This window comes from Phoca vitulina, unplaced genomic scaffold, assembly GCF_004348235.1.
Source record: "Phoca vitulina isolate PV1807 unplaced genomic scaffold, GSC_HSeal_1.0 scaffold54, whole genome shotgun sequence".
NCBI classification, from domain to species: domain Eukaryota; kingdom Metazoa; phylum Chordata; class Mammalia; order Carnivora; family Phocidae; genus Phoca; species Phoca vitulina.
Genome location: NW_022589757.1, coordinates 6,785,893 through 6,801,844, shown reverse-complemented (window position 1 = coordinate 6,801,844; position 15,952 = coordinate 6,785,893). Strand labels below are relative to the sequence as shown.

The 15,952-nt window shown below is 51.2% G+C and overlaps 1 protein-coding gene across 3 annotated transcripts; it reads right to left on the bottom strand.

Annotated features, from left to right (window-relative positions):
* Positions 1-205: 205 nt before the first annotated feature.
* On the bottom strand, positions 206-15,197 carry POGK (pogo transposable element derived with KRAB domain). 3 transcript variants are annotated; one of them, XM_032389396.1, is made up of 6 exons: positions 15,026-15,197; positions 13,457-13,590; positions 7,762-7,888; positions 6,665-6,763; positions 3,850-5,341; positions 206-2,036 (listed from the first exon to the last, which is right to left on the bottom strand). In XM_032389396.1, exons 2-5 carry the CDS (start codon positions 13,586-13,588, stop codon positions 3,870-3,872), a joined length of 1,830 nt encoding a protein of 609 aa, XP_032245287.1. In that variant the 5' UTR covers positions 13,589-13,590; positions 15,026-15,197; the 3' UTR covers positions 206-2,036; positions 3,850-3,869. The 3 variants fall into 3 exon arrangements, with proteins under 3 accessions (XP_032245287.1, XP_032245288.1, XP_032245289.1); XM_032389397.1 differs by lacking the exon at positions 15,026-15,197 and adding an exon at positions 8,675-8,814 and having other exon boundaries at positions 13,457-13,540; XM_032389398.1 differs by lacking the exons at positions 6,665-6,763; positions 7,762-7,888; positions 15,026-15,197 and having other exon boundaries at positions 13,457-13,538.
* Between the last annotated feature and the right edge of the window lie 755 nt (positions 15,198-15,952).

The window sequence follows — 15,952 nt, the reverse complement described above, 5'->3', positions numbered from 1 at the left end:
ACATTTATATTGCCATCCCATGAACACTTTTTTGATTCAAGGATATTACATACAGACACACACACACACACACACACACACACACACACACACACACACACACACACACCCCAACGTGAATGGAGAATAAAGCGTAAATGATAGTTTGAGGTGTGACCTTTCACAATGCTAGCAGGTAAATAATAAATAAAACCACCATAGCCTATTGTCTTTATTATCAAAGTTTATTGTTGGGGTCAATTTCTATCTACTAGGGAGTACAACTATGTCTCAGTATGTGCTATAGTAACTCTAGGGTAATAGCCGTTCTGCAAAATAGTTGTACTGGGACTCTGTTAAGCATAGCTCATCATTAAGTCAGTGGAAGAATGAGCCCAGAAAAACCCTGACAGTACAGCCATTACTCTAGGAAAGTTCCAGTGCTATTGCAACCTGTAAGGCATCATCTATCAACTGATGATGAGACTCAAGAAGGTGTTGCTGGAATGAAATAGGAGTTGAACCCATTTTCTACTCTTCTCTGTAAGAAAACTATGGCTCCAATGCAGGAACCCAAAATTAGGTCTTATAAAATCATTTAAGCTCCCAAAACAAGTAAAACAGGACATGAAGAGGAAGGGCCAGGAACCAGGACAGTGGAGGACAAATTAAATCCAAGTGGAGGGGATAGAAACTTCTGGAATGAAAGGTAGCTGGATTTGGATGCCATTTGAGATAACAATTAGTACAGGTGAAAGCAAATGGGGAAACAATTCAAATACCGAAAAGTTATTCAGATACCAGAAACTAAGTGCAATATCCCCCCCCTGCTTGGAGGAAAACTGGTTTTAAGGTGAATCACTAATAGGAAAATGAGTACCTGAGTAGAAATAGGTGTTTCAAGAGGCTAAGAACAGTATAATATATAAATGAGCTGAGTCTACAGGGAGGAAAAGTGGTTACGGTAGCCTGTTACTCAGATCTGACATTGGAATGACATTTTTAGCAATGGCTTTGTCTATAAGGTCCTGGCATATTTTTTCGTAGTACAGATAGCTTGGAAGGAATGTTTTCATAACAACTTATGTGGGAATGCAAATTACTATAATGTAAAAATTCAAAGACCTTCCATCTATTCCTGCAGGGTAGAAGGAGATTAGAAGTCTTGAAACGGCTGTGGCTAAAGGCCCATGTCCTCTCATACCCTTGTGATAAAAATATTAAAGAAATCAACAAAACAAGTATCAGATGAGTCAATGAGCCTTGTACCATGTAGACAGCAGATAATTTATGGTGACTTGTGCAGGCAGCCTGAGAAAAAGCTCGTGTACTAAATGCTGCCCTGTCATTAAGTATAATGACAAATAGGGCCCTTAAAGAAGGCCCTAAAAAATTCTAGCTGCCAACCAGATTGGGAAGATAAATAAAACAGCACAGTTTATTTTAACCTGTATCTTACTGTAACCTAGTCTGTAGAAAAGCCATCTGCCGGCACCAGGCCAGTCTATCTGAATCTTGTTATCATTAGTATCTCATTTTTCCAAAAGAGGAAATACGTAAGTAGCAGGTACACATAAATGACTCATTTCCACACAGCCTTCTCTGCAGTCCTGACCTGTGTGGGCACAGGTTCTACTCCTGGAAGCATTTTTAAAGGCAAAAGAAAACATTTACTTGAGGTTTGCTCCACAGAAAGGACACCAGTGGAGTTGGGCCCATCTGAGTCTCTTGTTGGTGTTGAACAAACGGTCTCTTCTCCAGGAAATACCTTTGTTCATTCATATTTACATGGATTAATCTCCAAAACAAAAAATGGGGCAGAAGCAGTTTCTTCCCTAATCATGTCTCTGCTGAAATCAAGGGTCCCAGACACCTTTTCTGACACTTTGTGGATGTGGGGCGGGGTTGGGCCATGTCGCAGGATGGGGCACACAGGTGGCTGTCCAGACGTGGGCTTGTTCCGAGCCCTGTGGCCTTTTGCGGCTCCCTGTGCATCCACACTTTGAGCAATCTTCTTGAGGATTTTCCTCCCCACCTGTTTCAAATAGTTCCATTTGCTGGAAAACAGAGAGAACCTAAGTGTGAATTAACCCTTGGATTTTAGAAATCGTACACATTTTAACAAAATTATTCCATTAGTCAGATTTCCAAATAGATGAGGAGAGGCAGTTTTATGCTCATCTGTCCCCTCCCAAGTCTCCTGTTTACTGAGCATCCCTAACTACTTCTATCACTTCTTCCGTTCACAAAAGGGAGGCTATTGTATAGGGAACTGGTGGTCATGATGAGCAAAAGGTCACGGTTGATAGATGTAAATGCCCACCTTCACAGCTGCAGCCTAGCCCTTGTCTTTTTTTCCCCTTTCCTCTCCTGGTAGCAAAGAGCTTAGAAAATAAAAAATGTATAAGGAGGGGGGGAAAAAAAAAGGTAAAATGAGAAAAGAATGAAAAACTCACTATAATCCAAAGTTTGCTTTCCAATGGAGTCAGTATAATGGTTAGCAGAAAAGGGAGGCTGAGTTCGTGGAGGGACAGGGTAGGGGACATGAGGGGCGGGGAAGCAGTTTCGGTGATTTGAATGTAACAGTAAGAACTCCTCCTTGGCGCCACTGTTATCCAGGGGTCTCAGAATTATACTGGAGTCCCGCAGTATGAGTCCACTTTGACTTGGGGGCAGGGAAAGAGACAGAAGTCACTCCTGCACTTACACAGCGAGGAGAGGGATGAAAGACTTCAGTTAGCATTTCCTTTGGAGAAAAAAAGCAAGTAGGATGGAACCATGGAGTTATGCTACAAAAGGAAGAGATGTCAAGATAGTTTTAGGTCCTCTGTAAAGGAAGGAATGACCTTTCATATTAAACACTGTGTCTCTGAGAAACAAATTAACTGACAATTAGGGAAAGGAGAGCGAGAGGGTAAAATGAATTGTTTGCTCCCCCACTGTACCTGGTTGGCTGTTCTCCCATCTCAAGGTGTGTATGTGTGTGTGTGTGGGGGGGGGGGGGGGGGGTAGGGGGGGGGGGGAGTAGGCTCGCCTCCACTGGTGTTGCTGGTTAGTCCCCACTCCCCGCTTCCTCTTGAAGCTGCTCCCCTTCTATAGTCAACTCCAAAAATTCCAGGCCTATTGTCCTAGTCCTCACTGTAGTCCTAGATATGTGCCCTGTTTTCTTTTTTTGGTGCAAAGATTCAATTTAGAAATCCCTCCCTTCAGACCTCAGTGGACTACATGAAATTATTGCAATTGCTCACTCCACCCATGTGAAGGTCATTATGAGATGAAGAGGATGTTCTAAAGCACTTCTGAATTCCTAGGGAAAAGCCAGCCTAAGCTGCAGTTCTCATGTCCTAGCGGGCTTCTGCGACCGCTCAAGGACTGAGCTGAGGCACGGAGCACACGGTGCTCTCGAGACATCACTGTGTTCTCCCTACAGGCCAGTGAAAGGGAGCACCGTGCATCAGGTACACAGCCTGGCCCTAAATGTTCAACATGATTTATAAGGGAAAGAAGAAAGCTGGCTTTTGGGCAAAACTTTGTTTAACTGAGCAATGTCAGGCTAGGCAATTTCAGGCCCAAATAATTTGAGCATGACGGCTCTCAGATTAAATGTTCCGGTAGCTCACTCTTTGTTCGTTTTATGTACTATACAAGCACTCCCGGGGCCAGGCCTCAGAGCAAAACCCCCACAAGCAAGCCAAGCGACACCAGACTGACGTCCAGGAGAAGCCAAGGGCCTGTTACCTGTGGTACTGTACCATAGGCTTGAGAGTTCTTGGAACCGAAGGAAAGGATGGTAAGAGGGCGGGTGTTTGTGGAACACAAACAGGGCTGTCAGTGAAGGCGCCAAGCGTGCACCTGGGCCTGCCTGGTTACCTTAGCTCTCCCCTCGGGTGTCAGTTGCCCTCCCGCGCAGTCTCAGTATCGCAATCTTTGGGGGCCTCCCCTCCCCCTGGAAGCTCGCTCTCAATCTCCCACAGGACATCATCTTCGTCTTCCAGATTGCTGGAGATGTGGCACTTCTTGAAGCCCTGCACGATGGACTCACTGGAGATGCTATTCCAGGCGACCATGACCCACTCCAGGAAGAGGCCCAGGGGCGGCTTCTTGGCGTTGCCGGTGGGGCTGAGCGCCAGGTTGCCGGCCAGAAGCCAGTTGGAGTACTGGGCCCGCACGCTGTCATTGAGTGGCTTGTAGACCACCACATCCAACACCTGCAGCTGCGAGGTCAGGCCCCCCGGGATGATGACCATGTCGGTGTTCATGCTCTCCATGGAGCTCTTCACCGAGTCAGTGGCGTGGCCGCGGAAGCCGTTCAGGATCAGCATCCCGCGCTGCTTGGGCGCCGCGCCCGTCCGCCGCCGCCACACCACTTCCAACCAGTCCTGCATCAGGTCCTCCGTCATCCACCCGTACCGGTGGCAGCGGATTTCCATGCCACTGGGGAACTTCCCGGGGGGGATGTACGTGCCCCTCAAAATGATGTACGGCGGCAGTTTCCTCCCGTCTGCCAGGACACCCAGCATCGCTGTAATTTTTAGCTTCTCCCTGCCCGGCGTCTTGACCAAGACCGGCTTCTCGCCCTGGTTGTCCACCGTCACCCGTGACGGCACCTCGAGGCAAATGGGCGTCTCGTCGGCGTTGCCCATCTGGGCCACCTGGTAGTCGTGCGCCCTGCGCAGGGCCAGCACGCTGCGCTGGTACGTGACAAGCTTCTCGGTCAGGTCCTCGGGCAGCTGCTGGGGCACGGGCACTTTGTGCCTCAGGGACAAGTCGTACCTTCGCATCATTCTTCGACACCAGCCCAAGCTAGCCTTGAACCCTTTCTCCGGAATGTTCATTTCCTGGGCGATCTCGAGAGCTTTCAGCTGCATCGCCTCCCGGGTGATGGGGTCCCCTTTGGCCTGCATGTACCTGACATACTCGGCCACACGCTGGTCCACCAGGGCAAAGCGCCCATTCTTGGGGCCGCGGAATGCCCGCCGCATGGCGTGGGCGTTCTGGAGCTGTGGCTTCACTTTGCGCCAGTCTCGAACGTTCTTTTCCAGCACTCCAAACTGCTTGGCAGCCTGGCAGTTGTTGGTGCTCTCGGCATATTCCACCACCATTAACTTGAACCCCGCGTCGTAACTGCGCCGCATGCCCCTGCTGAACGGAAACTTCCCCGCAATCTCGTCCGCCGAGAGGTCATACCCCGGGAAGCCCATGGCCATGTAGAAGGGGTACCCCTCACTCCACTCGGGCAGCTCTGTGAGGTCCCGGGGCAGGCGGAGGCCAAACCCGTCCAGGTGCTGGGGCTGAGCAAACTGCGGGGTGGCGTTCATCGGACCCACCCAATCTGGGGGCTTGACATCAGACTCTTCATTTTCTGGGAGACAAACAGGGAGGGGCAAAGAGGTCAGTACTTAAGATGACTTCTGGCCTATTGCCTGATTTGTTGGGTCGAAATGCTAAGAATATCTTAATCTGAGGGTCCACCCAAAGCAGTAACCTTAATAACAGAAAGCATTTCCTAAGAGTCCTTACTCCTGTGCCAATTCCTATGGATCACCGCATCTAATTCCCATAACACCTATGTATCATTACTCCCGCTTTGCAGATAAAGCTACAGAAGTGAAGTGAGGCATCAAGGTAGGTGAGCTAGAAAGTGCCAGAGCTGGGAACTGAACACAGGTACCTGACTCGGATCACACGATTGTTTTGTGGGCCACGTTTGGGTCAAAATATTTTTATGTGGGTGGAAAATCAAATATAACCCATACTACCATATAATAGTACAGAATTTAGATACACCATGGCCCGAATCACATCCCTTAAACCAAGAAAATCTACAGCAAAACCATACTTAGCACAGTTAAGCCTGTAAGGCAGAACACTAGCTCCTCCACACCAATGTCAGAACTAGGTTTCACTGTATGTGTGTATTTACAAGGCGGTCACAGAAACTGAATAGTACTTGGAGAAATTATCCTTTCTCACCAAAACTAAGACGCCACCAGTTGCAAGATACACCATTTAAAAAAGAAAAAAAAATGCCATTAATTCTAAGAGGCGTTCTTAACTTCAGAGATGTTAACAAGGTGGGGGGAAAATGTCTTAGAATCAATAAAATATGGCATTTTAAACTCTTAGCTCTAGAGAGAAGGTGAGTAAAACCACTGGCTGCTTGAAACCTGTATTTAGCCAACTGTTATCCTCCTAACTATGATGCTTGATAAAGGACCATGTGCTTCTCAGACATATCTGCTCACATATGTACTACATCTGTTCTTGCTTTTTCTATCCAAGATGAAATGGACAAGAAACCAGGGTAAATAACCCTGGCCACATGCTTCGTCACATTATTTTCCTTGGTTTTCAGAGGTACATGGCGCACTACGGAGGTGGCCTCCTTCACCCACTGGACCAAATGCGATACAAGCTTCAAAGTGCTTCATGCACATCTCAAGGTTGCACCTTGAGATGTATTACCCACAGCTGACAGAGGAAGAAAAGGGGGCTCAGAGAGGTGAATGAAGTGGCCTAAGGTCACAGAGCACTGGAAAGAAGATTCTGAAATTCCAAAGCCCATCATCTTTCCGCCTCATAACCCTGCCTTACTCTTAAATACCCCACACAATGTATGTGGAAACTTAAAATCCAGCTTCCCCATGCTCCCCAGTGGATGGATGCTGGAGTGGTTTAATTGTACCTGCAAAGGTTCCTCCGTGGAGCTGCCATTCGTCAGAATTCTGGGACTCCTCGTCCCCTTCCAACCGAGTGATCACGTCTGGCTTAGGGAATGGGAATTCTGTTTGTAGGAAACAGAACAGGCTACAGCTGTGCGTTACTCGCTTAGAGCACTGCCAAAATGAGTATTTCATAATACTTCAGGAATACCCTCCCGCACACAAGCTGCTCTCAATGTGGAGACATACAGAAGACGGGGGAAAGGGCTCAGGATACTTAAAAGAAAAAATGTGATAGGAAATAAGTCTGTCCAACGGAATTTATGGACCTCTGCTAATGAGGGCTGGTACTAGCAACAACAACAAAAAAGAACTGCATGTAGTAGGGAAGTGGGTAGATGCGGTGACTACCTATTGAACATTCTGAACATTCGTATATGAGCAAACTAGGAAATGCCTCCAAATGGTTACATTCTAATTACGTGGCTTCCTCCCAATGCTGGGAGGGAAGAAAGGATTCTTTCGGGGTATGTTCCCAAGTGTCTGAGGCTTGACAGGGTAATAATGAGGCCTGCCTTCCCTCCTAAGGAACATATGAAACACAGGCCCAGACCTGTGTTGACATTTCTCAGGTCATGGCTTTTTTTTTTTTTTTAAGATTTATTTATTTGAGAGAGATGGAGTGCATGCGCATGTGGTGCATAGGGGCAGAGGGACAGGGAGAGAGAGAGAGAGAGAACGTTCTAAGCAGATAACCACACTGAGCGCAGAGCGTGACATGGGGCTCTGATCTCACGACACTGAGATCACGACCTGAGCTGAAATCAAGAGTCGGTTGCTTCACCGACTGAGCCCCCCAGGCGCCCCAAGTTATGACTTTTTTTATGTGAATGCCTGGGTTGAATAGGGATAGTTCGGAGAACTGGCACAAGTTGCTGGGTAGAAGGACACAATATTTATATCCTGCCTACATCAAAAACAGGAAATTAAATGGGCACAGGCATGGAGGGGACAGAGTCCAAGTTCAGGAGAAAGGGATGTTGGACACACCAGAGAAGAGACATGGAAACAATTCTCTGGGCTCAGAGCTTCCAGGAGACAAAGGAAAACAAAGCTTTACCCAGGGACAGGACAGTTTCATAATTCATCCTCATGACTTCCCGGTACAGGGCCTTTTGTTGCTCCGTCAAAACTTCCCACTCCTCATCGGAAAAATATATGGCCACCTCATCGAATAGGGCGGGCACCTGAAACAGTGAACAGGCCTTTCTCAACGACTAATAGGCACATGCAGACACAGACTCACACATCTTCATTTCACAGGGGAGGGGCCTTGACCGGGGGGGACATGCTCTGTCCACATCACTAGGCTACTAGAGGCGAAACGAGCACACAGCACAGGTCTCACGTGCCCTGCTGAGTGTCTATCACTGCACCTTGAGGAGGGAAACTCCCCAGCACTGATCACCAGATCACCAGGCTGGGACACACACTGCAGGGACAGCTGATCTCAGCTCAGCCCCCACTGTGGAGCCAGGAGCAACCACACCCAAGGAAACACCCTAAGACAATCCCCCTACCAATACAACCTGCCCAACCATCCCCTGCCTTCCCAAGTCGGCAGATCTCTGGCCCAGGAGGAGGTGGTGGGGGGGGGGGGTGTTCCTGGGCACCGTTCTCCATTTCCAGGGGCACCAGCCCTAGTGTTTGACTCAGAACCCAACGCCCAGGGAGGAGCCAGTGAGAGAGAGGGCCTCATTTGGCTTTTTCTAATCTACAAGAGCGTGAGTAGGAGGAGAGAAGAGCTAATTAGAGCTTAAATTTATGTAATGAGATACTGGAGCAAACTAGTTTGCTTTCATGCCTAGACCTTCGGCAGAAAGCCCTAAGGACAGAGAAGGCAGCTCTACTCCTCTCTCCCCACCGCCCCCACGCCCCCCACCCCTGTGGGAATGGCCACTGGCAGCTAGAGACAGCCAGGCCACCCAAACCATCCTCCTCTTGTTTACTCAACTATGTGCTTTTCTCTTTACCATGTTGTTTCTTTCGGTCATTAAAAATCCTCCTCCAAAGTTCATCGTATTCAGCGGCAAGAAATCACTGGGCGAGGGTTTCAGGCTGGATCCTTTGTATTGTCGCTTTCGAAGCTATTCCCCAAGGCTGAATCCAGAGCCTGGGTGGTTAGGAGACCGTTTTTCATCAGCTTAGAAAATCAGTGTCTGCACGGGCATTTAGCTTCCTCAGGTGTCCAGCCGTCAGTCATCTGGACACGGGCATTTCTCCTTATTCCCGAAGTCCACGTCCTCCCTTCCCACTCTCACTCTCCCACTTCCCTCACTCCCAGTCTCACATCTCCCTATATGTAGGGAGCATTTCCTAGGAGAGGCCCTATAACTGCTTCATCTGTTTTCTCCAACAACCCCATTTAATCAAGGAGGAAATGGGTTCAGAGAGGCCATTAAATGGCAGCACTGAGGTCTGGACCTAGCACTCTTTGGGTTGAAGGCTCCAGGCCCCACAAAGCAAAGTGGCCTCCCTGGTGACCAGCCCTCCACTCTCCCCCACCTCCATGCCTGCAGGTCCCCAAGCAAACCTCATGTCCCCGCACATGGCTCTCCCACGGCCTCAGAGGTTCTCCCCATTTCTGGCCTGGCTGACACCCACCCACCTTCCAAGGCTTAGCCTAGATGTCCTGTTCCCTGGGAAGCCCACCCTGACCTGGGTCGTGTGCCCACCTGCATGTTCCCATGGTACCCGGAGGCCAACACTATGGTGGTACTTATCACAATGCAGTATTCTTTTGGTTTACTTGTCTGCTTCTTCCACTGAAATACAGGCTCACTGAGTGCAAAACCTATGCTTACTCCATTTCCCTAAGCTTAGGACACTTCTTGTAGATAGTAATCACCTAACAATGTGTTTTTGATTTAAGAAAACAATATCCGAATTTCCCTTCTCTTGTTCCACTTAGAATGGCTTCAAATAATCATTAAACCATTGTCTGTCACAAAACCAAGCCTCCTCTTTGAAATACGGTGAGATACTAGGAGGTAAAAAGGGATGGATCTCTAGGTTTTCCTCAGGCTTCATCAATCTGGAAAGCCAGGCAGCCAGGAATTTTCCACCCCACCCCTTCCCACTTTCCAGGCTTTTGAACAACTCTCTCTTTGGCCTCTTCTCTCCCTAGGAAATTCCAGATCTAGGCCATACCTATTTATAGTCCTTTTCCCTTTGCTGATAAAATGGGACACAGGCCTGGCTAGGCCTGTCATTTCAGAGGGTCTATCGATACTCACAAAGGTAACATATCCTAGGCCTGGTAAAAATATCAGGAGCCCTGAAGTTATAAGAAGGGTGGCTAGAGGCTGGCTAGTGCCAGATTCATCTCCTCGTATTTATGACTGATCCACAGAGGATCTTCAAACAAGCCCACATTATGCTCCAGAGACACAAAGTGCCATGGCTTAGAAATTCTCTTCACAGCAACCCTCTGTGAGGATCGAGCAAGCCTTCAGCCAGGCCCCGTGGCGCAGGCCTCCCCTCTCTCCACAGAAGCTTTGTATCTGGCTAAGCACAGCAGTAAGGTAAACAGGGCGAGCCCTGGGCAAAACTCCAAAGTCAGGCAGCCTGTGTTCAATCCCCCCAGACACCCTTTCTCGGCCTCCCAGGTAGGGACCCTCAATCCCCGTCCTCTTCCCTTTCCTCAGAAGATCCAGGGCACAGCAGAGAGGCGTTCTTCCCTTCAGCTGTGTGTGGTCTTGCCCTGCCGGCAGGCCGGCATCCGGTGGATCTCCGAGGGAAGTACCCAGACACCCACAGCCTCACTGAGGACGCGGCACGACCACCCAGCGAAGCTGGTAGGGCTCTTGGGGCCAAGGGCTGTGCCCTGCATCCGCAGGGGGCGCCTGCTGGCTGCCAGGCACCGGGCAGGGCAGTCCCTCTTACACGTTTAAAGAGATGATCTTGCAGAATCCTTTCAACAATATAAAGAAATGGGAGTCACTACCCTACTTTTATGCGTGAGGAAACAGCTGCTAAGTAACTTGCCCACAGTCACCGAGTTAGGGAGTCTGACTCCAAAGCCCGTGCTTTTTCAGCAAGGCCACTTGGCTACGGGAGCTGCTCCTAACCCCGCACACAAGCTTTCCTCTCGGGGGCTCTTGCTTATGCTTTCCTCGTGTCTGGAGCGCAAGCCCCCTCCCTTCCCTTGGCCAGTGCCACTCGTGAATGAGACTCAGTTCAAGACACAGTTTTCCTTTTCTCTCCTCGAAACTCTTATTTCTACTCCAATTCTCCTATGGAGTATTATCCTAATATATAGCACGGTTCTTACGTCGGAAAGGCTTTTATTGATCACCCTAACACAATTCTCTTACAACCAAAATACCTATTTGAGGAACAGATTCATTTCTTTTCTTTCCCTGGTTCAATACCCTAAAGCAGGGTTTTTCAACCTCAGCACTAATAACGTTTTGAGCCAGATAATCGTTTGCTGTGGGGGCTGTCCTGTGCATTGTAGATGTTTAGCAGTGTCCCTGGCCTCTCTCCAGGAGATGCCTACTAGGATCTCCCACTCCCCAACCCCCACTCAAGTCATGAGAGCCAAACATGTCTTCAGATATTGCCAAATGTCCCCAGGAGTCAACCTACCCACTGCTCGAGACCAGGTCCTTCTGCCCGAAGCCTCTCGAGCTCTCCAGCCTGAATGAGACCCCACTCCTGAGCTACCACCCCCCACTGCACTCCGAATGACGTACTATGAAGTATGTCCACTTCCCTACCTTCCTCACAAGACTGGCAACTCCAGGGGACTAGGGATCTTGTCTTGAACACCACCGCTGTGCTCAATAACTGCAGATGGGTGGCAGACTGCGTGGAGGCCCCCAAAGCCAGCGCCCCCGCCCCAACCCCTGCAGCTACCTCCTTCTTTCCCAGCCAGGCATGGTCTTCGCCTTGCTCTCTCCTCGCTGTCCTGCTGCCACATTGCCTGCCACACTGAAGGTCCACCTTCACTCTGCCCATTGTCCAAGGTTTTCCACGCTATCTAGATGTTCTGGGTTGGCCAATACAGCCTTAGAGCCCAAGGTTTCTACTGCCTTGAGGTCTCGTTCCAGGCCAGATGGGACTGACTCCTGTCCTCCAAGGTCTCCCAGCCGTGGGGGAGCCGAATCGGGGAGGAGGCTGGGATGGCAGAGAACACAGAAACACAAGGGCCGTGCAGCCTACAGAGCCAGACTGCGGACCCAGAGCCTGGTGGTGTATTGTTTTTCTTTTCTTCTTCTTTTTTTTTTATTGAGGTATATACACAACAAACTGCACTACTTTTAAGGGTCCAGCTCAATAGGCATTTTTCAGAACAAATATCAGTGAACATGCATATCCTTGGGGCAAAGTAGATAACCTCTCTGCTCCCCAATTCCCTCGTGTGGGAGGGGAGCTGGACTGGACATCTGGGAGGACCAGGATTCTATGAATACAGATCTCCTATTGGAAACAAAGAATATAATGGGTACTGATAATGTTCACATATAAAACTAAGCAGAGAAAAGGAATGTCAGTTTGCTGCATGTTTAAGATTTTCACCATTCGTGCCCAAATGTCATGATGTCCAGTATGTACTGTGAATAATTATACACAGTTATAACGATAAATATCTATTACACAAATATCTATAGATACCTATTTTCCCCCCTGGAGTGTCCAGAAGCGCCCATGGCACAAGCCCTGCTCACTTCTCGGGGTGAGGCTTCTAGGGAGCTCTGGTCCACATGAGACCTGCCACAGGCGGACCGGCAGGGATTTGCATGTTGCATTTACATTTTCATAAGTTTACTCTGTCACACTCTTCTGTTTGGATATGTCCCACAGTCTCTGCTGCCTACCACCCCAATCCTTCAATTCAGGCCAGCAGGAAATGCAGCTCTCCTATGTGTGCGCGATCCCGAGACGTGTTCACAAAGAACTGGCCTCGTGTCCTGAAGCTCTCCTCGTGTCAGCTCAATGCCCCAAGTCTTATTTAAAATGGGGTCCCTCCAACCAGCAGCAGACCCTCTCCTTCCCAAACCCAGCCAGGTTCCTTGAGCCCTCCTCTCTGCCAGGCCACCCTGTGGGCTCCCCTCCTGTCCTCAGCCTGCCCAGCCCCATCTTAGCAAGAATCCTGCCAAGTCCGTTTAGAAAGACTCCCCCACTCTTGACATTTGATCACCCTAGCCTGCCTTGAGCAAGAATCTTATTCAGTCAGTTTAGCAAGAATCCCCCCTATTCTTGATGTCTCCGCTTAGTAACTTTCCCTCCACGGACCCCTCCGCTCTGGCTCCTTGGTTAGAAATCCCCATGGGTCTCACTGTATTCAGTGCTGAGCCCCAACTCTCCCCTACCACAACAGTCTTGACACCTGTCTCAACAGTCCTGAACACTCTTCCTTACCACCTTCACAAGCATCAGAACTTTTTTTCTTTGACATAGGTCAGCAAACCCTATAGTTTGGTAGTTGGTGTCTGCAACACGCCGGACACTGAGCAGGGTGTAGGGGACTCAGGGGAACAGCAGAGAGATGAGCTCTCCGCCTCCGGAATTTCCAACCCGAATGCTGATCAGCGCCATGGCTGAAGAGACTGTTCCTAGAACCAGCTCTTCCATTCTTCACAGTGCCTTTTAAAGCCACAGGACTGTTTTCTCAGGAATGCAAACATACCGGGCTGGGCTGGGCTATTTTTACTTCCTATGTCTGCCTGAGGAGGAGACTTAAAACAAGCCTGGCTCCCAGGCCTGCTTCTCTCCTCATAGCTGTGTGGACCCCACATCTTCTTACTTACCCATCCACCCTCTGAGCAGATCCGGACTCTCTGCATATCCGTGGGGCCATCTTCCAGTTCCCGGCTCTGAATCTCTTCCTCCTCTTCTTCCTCTTTTAGGGTCAAATTGAGAGTGTAGGCTGTGGACTCCATCTCTGCAAGCAAGATTCAGTTGAGAAAAATCAGGCGCTAGTGTGAACGCTTCAAAGCCTGGGATGGGGGTGGCTTAGCTTGCACAAACCTCTTAGCCCTGAGCACTGTTGAGGCTGGAATAAGGGAAGGAACGGAGTCGGGCCTGGGGAGGAAGGGATTTAGGAAAAGCACCAGGAAGCTGGAAGGTGACATATTTAATTATGATAAGAGGGGGTGCAGGCAGATAACATACCTGACTGCCTTCAAATATTTAAAAAACTACCTGTGGAAGAGCCCAGACTGGTTCTGTAGAGACCCAGGGGCAGAACAGGCCGGTGGGTAAACATTCCTGGGAGAGGTTCTAAAGAGTGCAGTGAAAGACAACTTGCTCCCAGTCAGTGCCACTCAAACATGAAATCTGCGGCAGGAAAGGGGTGTTGGCTTCCTATCAATGAAGGTGTTTGGATACAGATAGGACACTTGCTCAACTGGGTTGTCCCTACAGGCCAGTTAAGCATCAGGAGGTTGGTAGGACCAGAATAACCATCACCTGGATTTTCCAAAGTCAAAGATTCTGTCCATGAGCTGGTTCAGAAAATAGTCATTCTGCCTTAAGGGATTTTTCCAAACCCGAGACTCAGTGATACATAGTGAGGTGTATGCCTGGATACCCAAGAAGGTGCAGAAATCTGCTAGGGCCCACCCCCGCCGCGAAATGCCTCTGGGCCGCAAATACTCTTCTGCCTGAGCAGTAGGCCCGTACAAAGGGCCGCGTTCCTGCCCTCTAGGGGCGCGGGCAATTACTAGGTGTGAGTGAGTGTGCATCTTGTGGGCCGCATCCTCCCGGGCTTCCGAAGAAAAGATCCCTCCAGAGTTCAAAGTGTGCTTTTTCTAGATTTCCAAAAAGGACTGGCGAATGCGACGGGTCTGGGACGAGCGGAACAGGCTTCAGATCCCTGGGAGCTGGGGCCCGAACTTGGCCGCCGCCTCCCCCGCCCGCTCCTGGGCAAGAGGTGGGGGCAGAGGTGACACCGCCCGGCAGCGATGGTGTCCCCGGCAAGGTGCCCGCAGCCACGGCCGCCGCCGCCCACCCGCCCACGGCCCCGCGCCCCGCCCGCGGCCGCCGCGCCCCCGGGCGCGCTTGGGTTTCTCCAGCCATCTTGTCCCATTTCCCTTTCTCCCGGGTCCCGCGCCGGGAGCGCTCCCGCCGCCCCCGCCTGCCCCCCGCCCCCAGCGGCCCAGCCCTCCTCCCCGCCGGGCCCCCTCCCCGCCCCGGCGCACCTGCCGGGCGGCGGGAGCCGGCACCGCCTGCCACCCGGGCGGGCCCGCAACAAAGGCGGTGGCGGCCGCTGCAGCTGCAGCCTCGCGCCCCCGCCCCCGCCGCCGCCGAGCCGCCCCGGAGCGGCGGGAAGGGCCACGCCACCTCGGGCCTCCGGCTCGCCGCCCGCGCGCACTCACCGAGCGGCCGGGGCGCGGGCCGGGGCCGCGGGGGGAGACGCCGAGGGCTCCGGCCCGGCTGTCACAGCGCCATCCCCGCCGCCTCTCCGGCTTCCCGTGCGCGCGGCCCCTCGGGAGGGAGCGGGGAGGACACGTGGTGGGAGGAGGAGGGTCCGGCCGTGAGCTGAGGGTGTTGGGAGGCGAGGGGGAGGAGCGCGGCTGATGTCAGCGGGCCTCGGCGGCGCCGGGGGACGGCCCCGCTCCAGCTCCGGACCCTCCTCCCGGCGCAGTTTCCGGCAGGTCGGCTCGTCACGTTCCTCCCCGCGGAGCTCCCGACCCTCCTCGCGTCGCCTTCGCACCGGCCTGCGCCGCGGTGCCCTCCGCCCTCTCGGTTCCCCTCCCTACCCCGCCCCCCCCGGGGGCCGTCAGCTTCCGATGCGCTGTGTGCGCCCTCGGCGGGCCGGAGGCAGGAAGAGCCCGGATTTACGCTTTAACGGAGTGTGACCTGGGTGCACTTATCCCTGTGCTCGTTTGCATTCACCAGTGGTTTGCGTTTGCTTGGAGGAGCACCCGAGGCACCCTGTCGAAGCTTCAAGGAATGCGTTATGAAGGCTAGACCAGCAAGGGAGTGTGGAGGGGCCTAAGGAGGGGTCCAGGATCTTTGGGGAAGCATCCTCGGATGCTGGCAAGCATAGGTCCAGAACTTCGGGTTCGTAGTATACATGGGGAAGGAACTTCCTGGTACGCGTAGTTGTTACCTGTTAAAGCTCGAGCATGTAATCTCGTGGAGGAAGTAACTATATAGAGGGATCTTCTCCAAAACGTTCAAAGGACAGCTCTTTGGACAATGAGCAGACAAGCCCCGAAGCCCTTCTCATTCCAGAAAAAGATTCTGGGTTTGGGTTTTTGTTGGGAAGTCGTTCAAGGAAAAAAAAAAAAAAAAAAAAA

Coding starts and splice junctions, on each gene's coding strand:
- POGK (XM_032389396.1), bottom strand. CDS start 13,588: ATGGAGTCCACAGCCTACACTCTCAATTTGACCCTAAAAGAGGAAGAA. Junction 7,889..13,456: donor TCTGCTCAGAGGGTGGATGG/GTAAGTAAGAAG, acceptor TCACTGTTTCAG/GTGCCCGCCCTATTCGATGA. Junction 5,342..6,664: donor CCACGGAGGAACCTTTGCAG/GTACAATTAAAC, acceptor TTTGTCTCCCAG/AAAATGAAGAGTCTGATGTC.